The sequence below is a fragment of the Berghia stephanieae genome, chromosome 7, assembly GCF_034508935.2.
Source record: "Berghia stephanieae isolate SIO BIC M18660-M18661 chromosome 7, UCSD_Bste_1.3, whole genome shotgun sequence".
In the NCBI taxonomy this organism is placed as follows: Eukaryota; Metazoa; Mollusca; class Gastropoda; order Nudibranchia; family Aeolidiidae; genus Berghia; species Berghia stephanieae.
Window position 1 is genome coordinate 30,516,050 of NC_088366.1, and position 13,882 is coordinate 30,529,931.

Genomic DNA, 13,882 nt, shown 5'->3' on the forward strand with positions numbered 1-13,882 from the left:
AAGAGTTCATTAAAAAAATCATATTTACCTAAGGCAACAAAACTAAAAGTTATCTGTGATCTCTCGGATCAGAAAATAAAAACTTTAAATCATCATAAACCAGCTTTACATAATGAATAGTTATATTTATAAGCATATATAGAGACAACATTATAATTTTAGAACAATGATTAATCATATGCGAATATAATTGTTTTATTGCTTTGTTTTAGATAATAGTTTTAATATAATCATCATAACAATACTTCGTTTCCGGTCCTGCAAACGTATACACTACACAAACTCACCCAATCGAAGTTCAATAAACCGAAAGGACACGTCAGGTTTTACATTTATTAAAATTCCTTAACATAAATATAAAATTCAGTTATCTTTATACATCTGACCGAAGTCTTATTTCGCTGATTAAGATGGCCTCAAATGACATTGGTGATTGGTATCGTGGAATTCCTCAAATTACAAAGTATTGGTTCACTGGATCTGTTGTTGTTCCTCTCATTGGACGAATCGGAATATTGAATCCTATATTTTTCATCCTTGATTTCAAGTCTTTCTTCTACAAGTTTCAGGTATGTTTCCTGCAAATTTATAATCTCTATTTACATTTCTTCAAGTCGGAGCAATTTTGTATTTTGTCAAATATCAGCTTAGACAGAGCTATTGAAATTTTGGCCTTGTTGCGATACGTTTGCTGATCTGATTCTGATCGTGGCACGGACCCTATCCCCGCCCCCTCTCTATAACTAACTCCTTGTTGTAACTTCAGTAACTGCAGTGAAACCGCATAATTCTATATCATGTAACACTTTAATTATCCAGTCCAGTGCAATAAACAGTCAGTGCTGATCATAGGCCACTCTTTGACTTTGAGTGAGTTTGAGTCCTCAACTTCAACTTCAAGTGAGAGTGAGGCAGCCACTCTTTGAGAGGCTTTACCTAGTGCCTCCTCTTGCCAGACTTGAAGTTTGAAAGCAGACAGCATTTGGATCAAAGATGTTTCCAACCCAATATTTAAATTTGAGGGCATTTCGACCGTTAAAATGGTAGACAGCTTGAACATTGGGATTGCGGATTGATTAATAATGAGGCAAATTTCCTGAATGCCCTCTGTCAACTCTAGCCTGTCGTTTAAAATTAGGGGGGGGGGGGCTTTTGTGTATAGATTGGTTGTTAAACACATTTTTACCAAAGCAAAGGCAAAAATATTCACTCTCTGTTAAGGTTAAAGTTATAGTATTGGGCCAATGATTGGTCAGATATATGGTTAAATAACAATATCGTAGTGTTTTTATGCACCTCCGCTGATGGTGTATCTTAACGGTTCGTTTTTATACACCTCCGTCACGCATGCGCATCCCACCCAATTTAATCAGCTCTAACCTTGAAAGTACCGGGTTCGATTCCCAATGTAGACATATTTTTATATTTATTTTTTTTTTGTTTGCTTTTTTTTTCTTTTTTTTTTTCAAAAACTTTTTATCATGTTTTAAAAAAACTTCGATTTTAATTTTCTAAAATTATTTATTTATTTGAGATCAGTATTTGTGTGCCATGTTTCTTTTTACTTTTACTTTTTAAAATTATTGTTATTATTCCTTAATTTCTTGTCATTGTATAAACGTACATCGGTAATCACTAAGCAGCATGCTAAACTACAATCTAAAACTATTTAAACCTCATGGACGTATGCAACAACATTTTCATTAATTTACCATCACCGCGGTGCGTTTTTGTACACCTCCAACGGGGGTAACAATATACTAGTACTAGGCACTTTGATAAAATTTTCAAACTCAAAATATCTTGATTTGACTCAGTCAGGGGGATGGGACTTGAAAAAAACCCATAAAATTTGATACCTTATTTGTTTCTCTACGACCTACTGTTCCAGAGTTATTTATATTTTTCTATTGAAATTTTTTGTCAATTTTACAGAGAGAATCTGTGATCTCACCGCTGCCTCAAAACCAGCATCTCGCGGCGATTGGGAAATTTTGAGTTTTGCAGTTAATATGGCCCACCTATTGTTATCAGTAATTTTGTCTCAATTAAAAGATAAATGGCAAGTGTTAGGTATCATTTTAAAGGGCAGAAAATAAGTTTTTATTTTCATATAAATCATTTTCATGTATGGAAAGTATGGAAGAAATTAAGGATAAATGAAAATGGAAAAAAATATGAGGTTTTTGTCCTAAAAAGTGGGGTTGATGGCAGGAAAAATAAAATAATGAGCGAGTGTATCAATTTTGATGAAACTTGGCAGAGATATTCTTTAATTAATTGTCCATCGATTTATGAAGTATAATTAAAATGTATCCATAATTTAAAAAGTTCTTATAATTCAAAAATTTATAAATTTTTATTACATTAGCTTTCTGAGAAATACAATCAAGAATTAAGAATGAAATACACCGTTAGAAAGCTTGTTTTGTGCCCTTTAAAATTATACCAAAATTAGTCACAAGGTTCACAAATAAGGCCATGGTGACCAAAACAGTAAAGGGTCAAAAATAAAGTTCCAAAAAACTAGTTTCACCTTACTTACAGTGAGCCGATCGGCGGCCACTGGACTGAAGTTATCAAAGTGCCTATATATACTTGCACTGAATTTAAAGATTTACTATAGACCTGTAAATTCTCAGTCAGTTAACTGAAATCAGTCAATTTGTCAAATTCAAATATTTAAAAAAAGGAAAGAAAGAAAGAAAGAAATAAAAAAAGAAAGAATTCACAAATCGTAGTCGAATGACCGTAAAATAATTAGGAGTGTTCCACAGCGCTACGCATAGCTCATGGGGACCGTTTATATTAACGATGTATATATTGCCAAGACAAAGCGACGCTTTTTATAAAAGGCGTGTCTGAACACTTCCCTGGGTATTTTCACACATCCTTCGTTAAATTATTTTTTCACTTTCCAATCCGTCGTGATCCCAACTGTAGCCAATTTTAACTGAGCCACCGAGCGATAAATTTCACTGTTTCATCTAAGCCAAAATTGACCACATTTACCTGGGGAGTCTCAAAAGTATGATAAAGTAAATTGCGAATGCCGCAAGTCTGTTATGTAGACATCTTCAAATCGAAAGTTAGGATAGATTGCTACAAGCACATTTCGATTGCCTCACGTTGTAAACAAACTGGTTGACCGTTTCTTCACTGATTGAGTACCTGATCATAAGGAACAATGGTAAGTAGCCTAGTTAATTCCCGTGCAAATCAGGACGTTTTCTGGCATTGTTTTGCTCAAGCCCAAGCGAGCTTGCTGTTTTGTGGCGATTTATTCTTTGAATTTTTCCGCTACGCCTGCCGAAGTTTCTTCTTGATAATTCACTTCTACTTCTACTTAATAATTCAGTGTATTGGCCTGAAGTCATATTTATTTAAGTTTTTTTCTCTGTCATTTACTGATTGAAAATCAAGTTTGCTCATTGCTACATTATTCTAATGTTCTCACAATGGCTGAGCTGTTCATGGATCGCAATTCAGACTTGTCGAGCATCGATAAAGATGTGAGTCCCGTGAGGAATAAATTCAATTGGTCATGGCTAGAAGTTAAAGATGATAATGGTGATTATTTTTCTATGTCAAAAAAATTCCAGAGGCAGGAATATGACTTTGATGAAGTCATCTTTACCTATATGAATGACATGCTTATTTAGCATTCCTTCTACATCAAATTATGGCAGTCATACTTCCAGTAAGAAATAACCCCCACTATTTTGATATATTGTATTTATCACTCTCCTCTCCAATGATGCCCTTATTTAAAAAAAAAAAAAATTGAATCTTCAGTTTGTCGAAGAGTTTCAGTCAATTTTTATAGAGCTCATTTACAGGTCTATTACAACTGAGTCAATCCTCATTGACAGACAGGTAGTTATAGTAGTTAGACAGGAAAGTTTGTAATTATAATTATAGAGCTTCGAAAATTTTTTTTCATAGAATGATTTGCTATCTTAAAGATTGCAATTCTATTTTCAAATGAACTGAAACTCTTGTTTCTATTCTTTGAATCTAAATTGTATTGAAATTGAGAAGCTCGTTGAACAATACCATTATAACACAATCACACGGACACACACAAAACCCAATAAAATGGAACTCAAGTTTGTCCTTGTTCCTGTAGAATGGACCAAATGAGTTTGTGTGTAGTATTAAAGGGATGGTAACAAATGTATTGCAAAGTATTCCCTGCTTCAAATTTTGCATAGAGAGTAACTCGATCATTGCATGATGGGCAGAGGTCTCTGAAAAATAATTGACTCAGTACTAAATTGAAACAAAATAATAATAAAATATAAGGTCTCTACATTCTATTGTTATAAAATCATTTTAAATGCAGGATTTTCAAAAAAATTTGCGAAGAAATATCCACCAACATTCAAAGACCATCAAATTGCAGACCTATATCACATTAATTAGTCTGGAATTAGAATATGTGAGGGCAGCATTTCAGAAATCCATTGACTCATCACCAGCAATTCAGATCCCAGACCACAGAAAATGACCATTAAACAAATTCAATACAAGAGGACACATCAAAATACATACAACCAAATGCTAAAACCAACACTCATAATTTCATTATTTTTTTTTCCTAAAACCATTAACGTATGGAATGCATTGACCACCAGAAATGATCCTTATAAAAAATATAGAAACATTCAGATAGCCAATACATATATTTACACTTAGTTTGTATCATGATGGATTTGTGAATTTTGCTATAGGGCCATTGCGAAAATATGTGCCGAAGACCTAAAAGAGGCTCAATTGTTTGTGAGTGGAGTGGGCAATCAGTTGAGTTACTGAATATAGTAAGAAAGTAAAAATAAATGGGAACTCATATCAATGTTACTTTCTCCTCATTTTCAGCTATGGAGACCTATGACAGCAGCACTGTATTATCCGATATCAGGTCCAAGAGGGTTTCATTACCTAATGAATTTATATTTCCTTTATTCATACTCCACCAGATTAGAAACAGGTAAAACAAAACAGTTACTTTTCTGTTTATACCTTATTGTTTTCTTCTTCTTCTTTTGTTTCTTCTTCTTCTTCTTCTTCTTCTTCTTCTTCTTCTTCTTCTTCTTCTTCTTCTCTTCTTCTTCTTCTTCTTCTTCTTCTTCTTCTTCTTCTTCTTCTCTTCTTCTTCTTCTTCTTCTTCTTCTTCTCTTCTTCTTCTTCTTCTTCTTCTTCTTCTTCTTCTTCTTCTTCTTCTTCTTCTTCTTCTTCTTCTTCTTCTTCTTCTTCTTCTTCTTCTTCTTCTTCTTCTTCTTCTTCTTCTTCTTATTTTTATTTTTATTTTTATTTTTATTTTAAGTTTTTAAATTTTTAAGTTTTTAAATTTTTGTTGTAGTTGTGATACCTGGGAAAAGGACGTGACAGTTATTAGTATAATTATAAGAATGGTAATTCAAGATTATGCTTAACAGGTGACTCTTTGTGCCAAATGAAAATTCCATTCCTTGAAATGTGTGATAATGAATAAAGCATTTAGGATGGTATTAAGCATGTGACAAGGTGGAAGTTTACCATATGATTATTATCTGTTTATTGATGTTTATAATCATAATGATTAAATTAATAATAATAATAATAATAATAATAATAATAATAATAATAATAATTTTCACTGCTATGTATTGTTATTCAAACTAATAATTTTTCAATCCCAGAAAACTAGAACAATTTTGGGCTCTCATTGATTTAAGGTGACACATATCTGTAAGCAAATCATAATGATTTCCAACATTAATCCTTATGTATTTCGTTTCATTTCAGATACCTTCAAGAACATGCCAGCTGACTACCTGTTTATGTTGTTATTCAACTGGATTTGTCTGGTTGTATCCTTTTTTCCCCATGCAGTTACATGATTTAGGATTTTCTGGTTGTTGCTGTTGTAGTTTCTTTCTCTTTCTTTCTTATTTTTTTTCATTTATTATTATCTAGTTTTTAATTAGATAAGTTCTGTATAAAGTATAAGGTCATGCAATCATTTGTATCGAACAACAGTTAGAGTAATAGTAATACAGTTGATTTTTGCTTGTCAACTCCTTTGTTGTTCGCTTCTTTCTTTAATTTGAAAAATGAAAAAAAAAAAAAAAAAGGAAATTGTGTTTCTACACTGAAGTAAGATGTGTTGATAATGATATCCACTGAATACTTAGTAACAAATACAGATTGTCCTTAACTTTTAGAGCTTGTTTGTCCTGGCTTCTGTAGCAATTACACATAAAGTAGAAATTATTTTGTTACCCAATAGATATGATATTTCATCTTGCTTTGTTTAAACATAACCACCCAGTCACCACTGTTGGAAAGTGGTGTTATTGAATCAAGTCGAAACCAACCAGGCTATCATGGTCCCCTCAACACTTGGAAGCAACTCGCTTTGATTGTATTCATCTTTTGAATTAAAAACAAATAAATTGTTTAAATTTTTGGACCTTAACTTATTGTCTTCAGATCATTGGGTTTGCAGCTGAAATTATGGTAAGGAGGATTTATTTCATCCATTTGTGTTAATTTTAGTTCTTACTTTGCTGGATTTTTTTTTCTTTCTTTAAATTTCAATTATTTTTGTGTATTTGGGAGGCAATTACAATTGTTTTCTTGTCTTGATACCGTTTGTATATAACGATTACTGAGATCTATTGCCAAATACTTTCAAAATGATCAAGCTTCATAACCTTCTTCTTCTTATTCTTCTTCTTCTTCTTCTTCTTCTTCTTCTTCTTCTTCTTCTTCTTCTTCTTCTTCTTCTTCTTCTTCTTCTTCTTCTTCTTCTTCTTCTTCTTCTTCTTCCTGTCATTGTGCTTATCTAAGAGTTCACATCTGGGAACTATATTCTTGGTTTGTTGTCATTGTCCATCAGCTTATCTAAGTTTTTCGCAATCTTCTGTTATATTGTTCCTCAGAAGAGTCTATTCTCTCATCATCAACAGTCAACCATTTTTGATTTTACAAAATTACACCATTTATTCATTAATGATTCCAAAGCAAATTGAATTAATTACATTTCAGATTCTTATGGATCCGATGGTGTTGAGTGTTCTTTACGTTTGGTGCCAATTGAACAAGGATGAAGTCATCTCCTTTTGGTTTGGAACAAGGTTCAAGGTAAAAGAATACCACTGATCTCTGATTGAGTTGTATGCGATCTTGATAAAGATGACTTTTGAACCTAGAGCTTCCAAATCCACCGTTTTGTGTTTGACCAAGTTCAGCCAAGGTTTAAATTTTATTTCTAAACTGAGTTTTACATTAAAATATAAGGGTAAAGAACTCTCAGGGGTGAAAATGACTGGTCACAAAAAGGAGGAAAATTTTTAGCGCGTAGATCAAGAGCCATCCACGCGAAAATAACCTATATATTTGAATTTCATTAAAATTATTGTGATGCCGTCCAAAATGCGTCTCACACCAAGTTCTGACACCTCTCAAAAGAAGTTCAGAAGTTGAAATTATAATGACAGCATATGGTGGTTGTAATAATGGTAGTGGTTGTAGTAGTAGTGGTGGTAGGGATGATGTGGTGGTGGTTGTAGTGGTTTAGTTGTGGTAGGGATGAAGATGTGATGGTGATTATTGTAGTGGTGTTAGGGATGATGATGTTTTCGTGATTGTAGTGGTTTTAGCGTCGTTTTTAAGGGATTAAACCAACTGGTGGGATTATATGTGTTCCATTAATAATCTATAATGTTGATGAATAGTTTCTGAAAAAAAAAGAGATAAATTTTGATTTTGTCTTGCATTGGTGCTAGTAATAACTTTTTTTTCTCTTAATTTTTATGTTACAAAATATTATTTGAAGAACCCAAGAAATAGACATGTTTTTTGGGGTTTTTTTTGGTTTGTTTAAAAAAAAATTATTCTTACATGAATTTTATTATTATTATTTCAGGCCATGTACCTCCCATGGGTCTTGTTTGCTTTCAATCTCATTATCGGTAGCGGGTAAGTTTGGTTTTGTCTTCACAGATTTTTTCAGGGACTTCGAAGAACAAGTTGACTCTCCCGTTATTTTTCTCAACTCTTTTTTACTTTCTCTCACTTGTTTAAAAAGCCAAAGTCGAGTTTCATTCAGCATACAATGTCAGTGTTTTATTGGGTGATTTGTAAATATAAGAGGTCAAATATATAACCTTGTCTATTATTAAGATTTGAAGTAACCCAATTATCCTTAAGTGGATGGTGGAAATAGATTGTCAATATAAAAATTATCGATTTTGAGTTTTACCGATATTTTCATTCTATGGCCACTTATTGACAATATCAAATCATTTCAAGGTTAAAAACAGCTTTTTTCCCCAGTAAAATCATTGTTTTTATGAGGTCAGGTTGGTTGAGCATGAAAATGCATGTTTTTACTCCCTAGTAACACTCCTTCTATTAAATGAAAATCTGATAACTTCTTATGTCGATGTCTTGTATTTCTTTTGTATCTCTTCTACATACCCCTTTTATCCTAATCTCTCAACTGGTAAATTTCCACAAAAAAATATCCCATTCAAACTAATGAGATTAATAAAGAAAACTATGTCACATTCCTCGCTGTAGCACTCACTTCCAAATATGGTTTATCGTTCTTGAACTCTGTGCCATGTGGTTACTCATTGGTTGAGGAGCCGAGTTCACACTGCATTGAGCCAGTGACGAGCTATATTCGTGGCTGATGAGGTAACCAGGGTTAAAAACTATAACTGCTTGTAAACAACCCAGTCCATTATCATTGTGTTTTGGTTTCATTTTCGTCGTAATTCAATGTAACTTTTATTTTATATACGTCTAAAGATCTACAAAGTTTAGTATGATTGCATGCATTAATTATTGAGAAACGTTGATTTGAAAATAGGCAGAGAATCCAAGATGATGTCTGTTTATATGCTTTTCTGTGGCAACCACCCATTATTATTTTAAAAAACAACTGTTGGTTTGTTTATCGGAAGACCATCCAGTTATATTTAGTAATATTACAGAATCACACTTTCACAATTAGAGATGCTTGGTTTTACTGCTGACCGTCCCCTTAAAATCCTCCATTACAAGAATAGACAGTATATTGTTAAGTCATGATGCAGCATTGACTAAGTCATAATGCAAGAAGTAGAGACATGGTATTAAACATTTATATTGGTTTTATCTCCAGAGGGCTGATGGAGCTGTTCGGCATTGTTGTGGGACATTTCTACTTTTTCCTCATGTTCAAGTACCCGCAAGATTTTGGTGGTCGTCGCTTGCTGTCTGTCCCAAGTATATTGTGAGTATTTTTTCTTCATGATATGGGGAAGTCCCTGATAACTCAGTGGGATGGCTTTTGCATATTATACAATCAAATCTAGGTGTGCAATAGAGATTTTTTCCTACCCTCCCTGTCCACCAAACCTTTATTTAGTAGCTGGATCTTTTATATCTGATGGAAAGTGCTAACTTTTCATCCTAAGGGAATACATTAATCCTAAAATATACCTTGTGTAAAACTTTTCAATTGTCTTATAATTCGCACCATATTGGTATTAGACAATTGCAATTGATGAGAGAATACTCTTCATTCTTGTTTGTTTGGGTTTTTTTTACAACTAGAGAGATGATGATGATTTTTGTTTTTTTTTTTGGTTCAAAATTAAGATCAGTACACGATCATGCACATTGATATTTTTCATTGTCCTATTCACTAAATGTTAAATTTCATGCCACCCATTGTCTCTCATCTGGTTACTTGGCACACTCAACATTGCTTGAATTCATTACAAAATTAGACAAAGTGTTCATCCATTAGTCTATGTCAATTCAAATTATCTTTTCATGCAATGGAAGTCCGCATTTAAAAATGATATCTTTAAAAATAACAGTCAAGTAAAAGTCTCAAATGTTCTCACTTCAAAATTTATTTTTCTGGTATAAATTGATATTTTTTGTGTAATTAGTGCAACATGCTTCTTGTAAGAACTTAAAGACTCAGCCACCCATTCATCACTACAAGATGGCAGTGGGTGTAGGACAGGAGCAGCATGGTCAGAAAAGAAAAATGAAAGTAGAGCAATGCTCTACTTGGATTTTAAGCTGGTCCATTGGCTTGTACGTTGAGTGTTCTACAATGAGCTATCAGTATCAGGATGTTGCAATGGACTAGCAGCCTTTACTAAGGGTAGCAGGCAGATGTAGAAATAGGAATAAACTTTCAAAAATCTTAAGGATAACTCATTTGGTTATGATTGCATTTCTTAAATACCAAATTTTTAATTTTTTTTCTGTCTTCAGGTACAAATACTTCCCCACCAGACAGGGTGGAGTTCATCAATTTGGGTCTGCAAGTGGCCGGAGACCTCAAAATGGTGGTGGTGGTGGTGGTGGCAACAACAGGGGAGGCAATTGGTTTGGGGGACATAACTGGGGTCAGGGTAACCAGCTTGGGAGGGATTGAATGATAGGGGTAAACACAAATGTCATTGTTGTCATCATTATTAGTATTATTACACTAATTGGAAAGAGTGTGGGTATAACAGGCTTGCGAATCAGTGTGAAATTACATATAATATATTATTTTAATCTGTATATTTGTCCGAAATAAGGAAATTTGAGAAAATTTTGAAGAATATGAAAGAAGGCCAAGTACGTCATCGCCTATTTAAATTTAAATTTGCCAATTCAAATGATTTGACATGTAAAAGGGCTGAAGAACGATGTAATTTGGACAAGAAAACATGTCATGAGTTGTTGGTCGGTATTCATTCATTAAGACAAAGTAGCAATTGCATCAAGCCTCTTGAAATGTAAGCATGTATTTTTGTTTGGAAATCTGAAAAATATGATTTGTTCAAGGTCTAAATTTGCAAAAATGAAGTCTTGTGATAGCTGTTGGTTGAAAAGCCTGGTATAGGCTTGTAATAGATCAATGAGTTTGTGCGTCTAGTAGAGTTTAAACGTAAGATATTGTAATAATGAGAATGAACCATTACTGTTCAAGCTGTCTTAAGTCGACCCTGCTAAAAGTTGTTATTAAGAACCTATGTGGATGTTATGGGCTAAATTTGGCCCTTTTTCAGGTATTGAATTTGTCAGGTCAAAAGGAGATTTGAATGATGTATTAGATGTGACCCAAATCTCAGTCTGGTGTTATATCCGAGTTGACCAAATGTGAATTTGATATTTAAATGATCAGAAATACAACATTTTGGGTTCTCAAACTTTCTGAAAATATATTCATTCTCCATGTTAAAACATGTACACCTTAAGTTTCATATTTTAACTTTTAATTCAATATTTAGCATCTAAATTAGTCCATCACAGTACCGTTTTGAGACGGCAGGTCACACATGATAGTAAAAATGGTTGATGTTGTGAAATATCCAAGAGTAATGTTGACCAAATGTGATGAATGGTTTTGTGTTATACCAAAAGCTTCTTAGAGTGCGCTAGGAGACCTCACATAAAATACAGTCATGGCCTTTCTGGTGGGTTAGATAGCCATGAGAGATTGTTTTGACAACTGAATGCTGCTACCACCTTTAGATGGTGTCATGCTGATCCATTGTCTGGGGCTTAAAGGTCTGGCAAAACAAAATGCATCTTATCAAGGATGCACTTGTTAGTTGATTTGGTGTTGATGTTGTCTAGTAATATAATTGTGAATGAGAGATGTGCGTTTGATGTCATATTTTAAATTCAGATCATCTCAAAGAAAATGCGTGACTTTTAATTTACTAGTTTTCGAATTATTTCCGCTATTTTAGTTTACTGGGGACAATAATTTAAACCAGATCATTATCTTGCTTACCACAAGTTGAAAGCATTCCCGATATTAATCTGGATTGTTCGTGCTGTGCAGTTCTGTTTTTGTTTTTTTTTATTTCATCATTTTTTAAAGTTTGCCGACTGATTTAGTTCCCTTTTATCAATGATGGATATATGCAGATTGGTTTTTGTAACTGCTGTATTCTTTCATAATCATCATAATCAATCGTCATCGTCATCATCATAATCAATCATCATCATCATCAGAGCTCATTGATGTCACCAGTAATTTATTTTCACTCTTTAAAAATGAATTTTGTTGTGGTTGATCTCCAGCAATTGGTTGAGTAAAAGGAAAATAACTTACAATCTATTAAAAATCTGCCTTCAGACAGCCAATTAAAGTGACTTCAGACAAAATCTTGTGGTTTTAAACAGCACATATTCGTTCTTCCATCAATAAAAATATTTTATTTTATTTTAAGTCTCAACTTTAAATGATTGTTGGACGAGTTACTATTGTTGGGTTGTATCCCTTGCTATAATTGGATTTGATTCTATTGTGTTCAAAAGGAAAAACTTGGGGAAATTAAAATATTCAATTCTCAGAATTGAATGTTTTTATAAATATAAAGAGTTCATAGAATTTATGATTTACAATATTGGAATACAATAGACTTTGGACAGCTTTGCCCTCTAAACAGATCTTGAGGAGCCGAATTTTGTCAAATCCAGATTTTTAACTTCTGGTTTTGGACTTTTCAATCAAAATTTAGGAATAAAATTGGTGAAAATTCTGTTGTTTTATTGAGAAATAGATTTGGTACCAAACTGAACTATTCCAGTCAGATTTTGAAACATTTTAAAATGAACACGCTTATAAGTATAAATGAGATGAGAACTCATTTATTTTAGATTGATAGATATTTTTTTCATCATATTCTATTTTTTAAACTAAAAATATACCGATTTTTTAATGCTTGCAGCAGGTCATCTTAGATTTAATCTCCATTCAACAGGAAGAAAAACAATCTCTGCTTTTGTAATTATACTAATCACATTAGTAACATTAGCTTGTGTTCAATGACACTTCAAAATAACTAAACCTCGGTCATTGATCTCTCATCTGAGCTTACAGTAACAGTAGAGAGGTTGTGTAATATATTATTTGGGTTCTTCACACTGCAAATGACAGTTGCACCGCCAAATAAAAATAACAACAACATTTAACAAACTTACTGTATGAGATACCAAACTGCTATTTTGGGGTTTTATTGGATTTTAAGTGGTTATTGACCACTTGAGTTTTTTTTTAAAGGACATCAGAACGATTTCAAATGTTTAGCAGACAATTTAATAATTCAAAACTGCGGCTATTTGATGTATTTGTAACATAATCAAACATCAATATTTTTCTCCGCGGATTCCGGAAAAGTAATGCTGTTTATTTATTTATTTACTTTTTTTTTTTGTTTTTAAATGAAAAAGTCATTTTTATATGCATGTATGGTGTCTGTCAAATGTCATGTCCAAATTTTGTCCAAATGATTTTATGAAATAAATTGAAAATATTTTCTTGTCACAAATGAGAATATGTCATCATTTTTTTTCTTTTTTAGCCTTGTCACGTTGAGAAATTAGGGAGCAGGCACTGATGTAAGATAAAGATCTCAAAAAGTGTGTATGAAAGAGTGCCAAAAAGAAAAAAAACAAGAAAGAAAGATACACACACATAAAACCCATCCCCACAAAAAATCCGACCTGATTACCGGTCAGACATGCTACCATTACACCATAGAGGTTACTCAATAGTTGGGATGATCTTAATCCTGTATTCTTCACAAAGGAACGCTTTCAATCCTCCCTTGCATCATGCACACTTGAAAAAAGTCGATTTTTATGTTAATGTTAGCTGACCAAGCAAGTCCCAGACTAAAATCATGGCATCTTTGGACTAAGTTTTGCCAAAAAATGACAAAAATTAAAATTTCACAATTCAGGTAATTTTACTTTTTATATCCCTTTATTGGCATTAGGTTTACCCAAGCATAAAAATAAAAAATTAAATTAAATTCCCTTTATTCATCCCATAGGAATAATGAAAATGTTGCTGCTTGCATTATGCTTTGTTGATAAAGGG

The 13,882-nt window shown here is 32.8% G+C and overlaps 1 protein-coding gene across 1 annotated transcript; it reads left to right on the plus strand.

Annotated features, from left to right (window-relative positions):
* Positions 1-23: 23 nt before the first annotated feature.
* On the plus strand, positions 24-13,328 carry LOC144977047 (derlin-1-like). The gene is made up of 8 exons (XM_078921772.1): positions 24-569; positions 4,879-4,990; positions 5,788-5,852; positions 6,475-6,501; positions 7,033-7,128; positions 7,913-7,965; positions 9,158-9,268; positions 10,270-13,328. Exons 1-8 carry the CDS (start codon positions 411-413, stop codon positions 10,430-10,432), a joined length of 786 nt encoding a protein of 261 aa, XP_078777898.1. The 5' UTR covers positions 24-410; the 3' UTR covers positions 10,433-13,328.
* Positions 13,329-13,882: the final 554 nt, after the last annotated feature.

Excerpts from the sequence above, each read along its gene's own strand:
- LOC144977047 (XM_078921772.1), top strand. The coding sequence starts at position 411 with ATGGCCTCAAATGACATTGGTGATTGGTATCGTGGAATTCCTCAAATT. Across the intron at positions 4,991-5,787 it reads CTCCACCAGATTAGAAACAG|ATACCTTCAAGAACATGCCA; the intron begins GTAAAACAAAAC and ends GTTTCATTTCAG. Across the intron at positions 5,853-6,474 it reads TCAACTGGATTTGTCTGGTT|ATCATTGGGTTTGCAGCTGA; the intron begins GTATCCTTTTTT and ends TATTGTCTTCAG.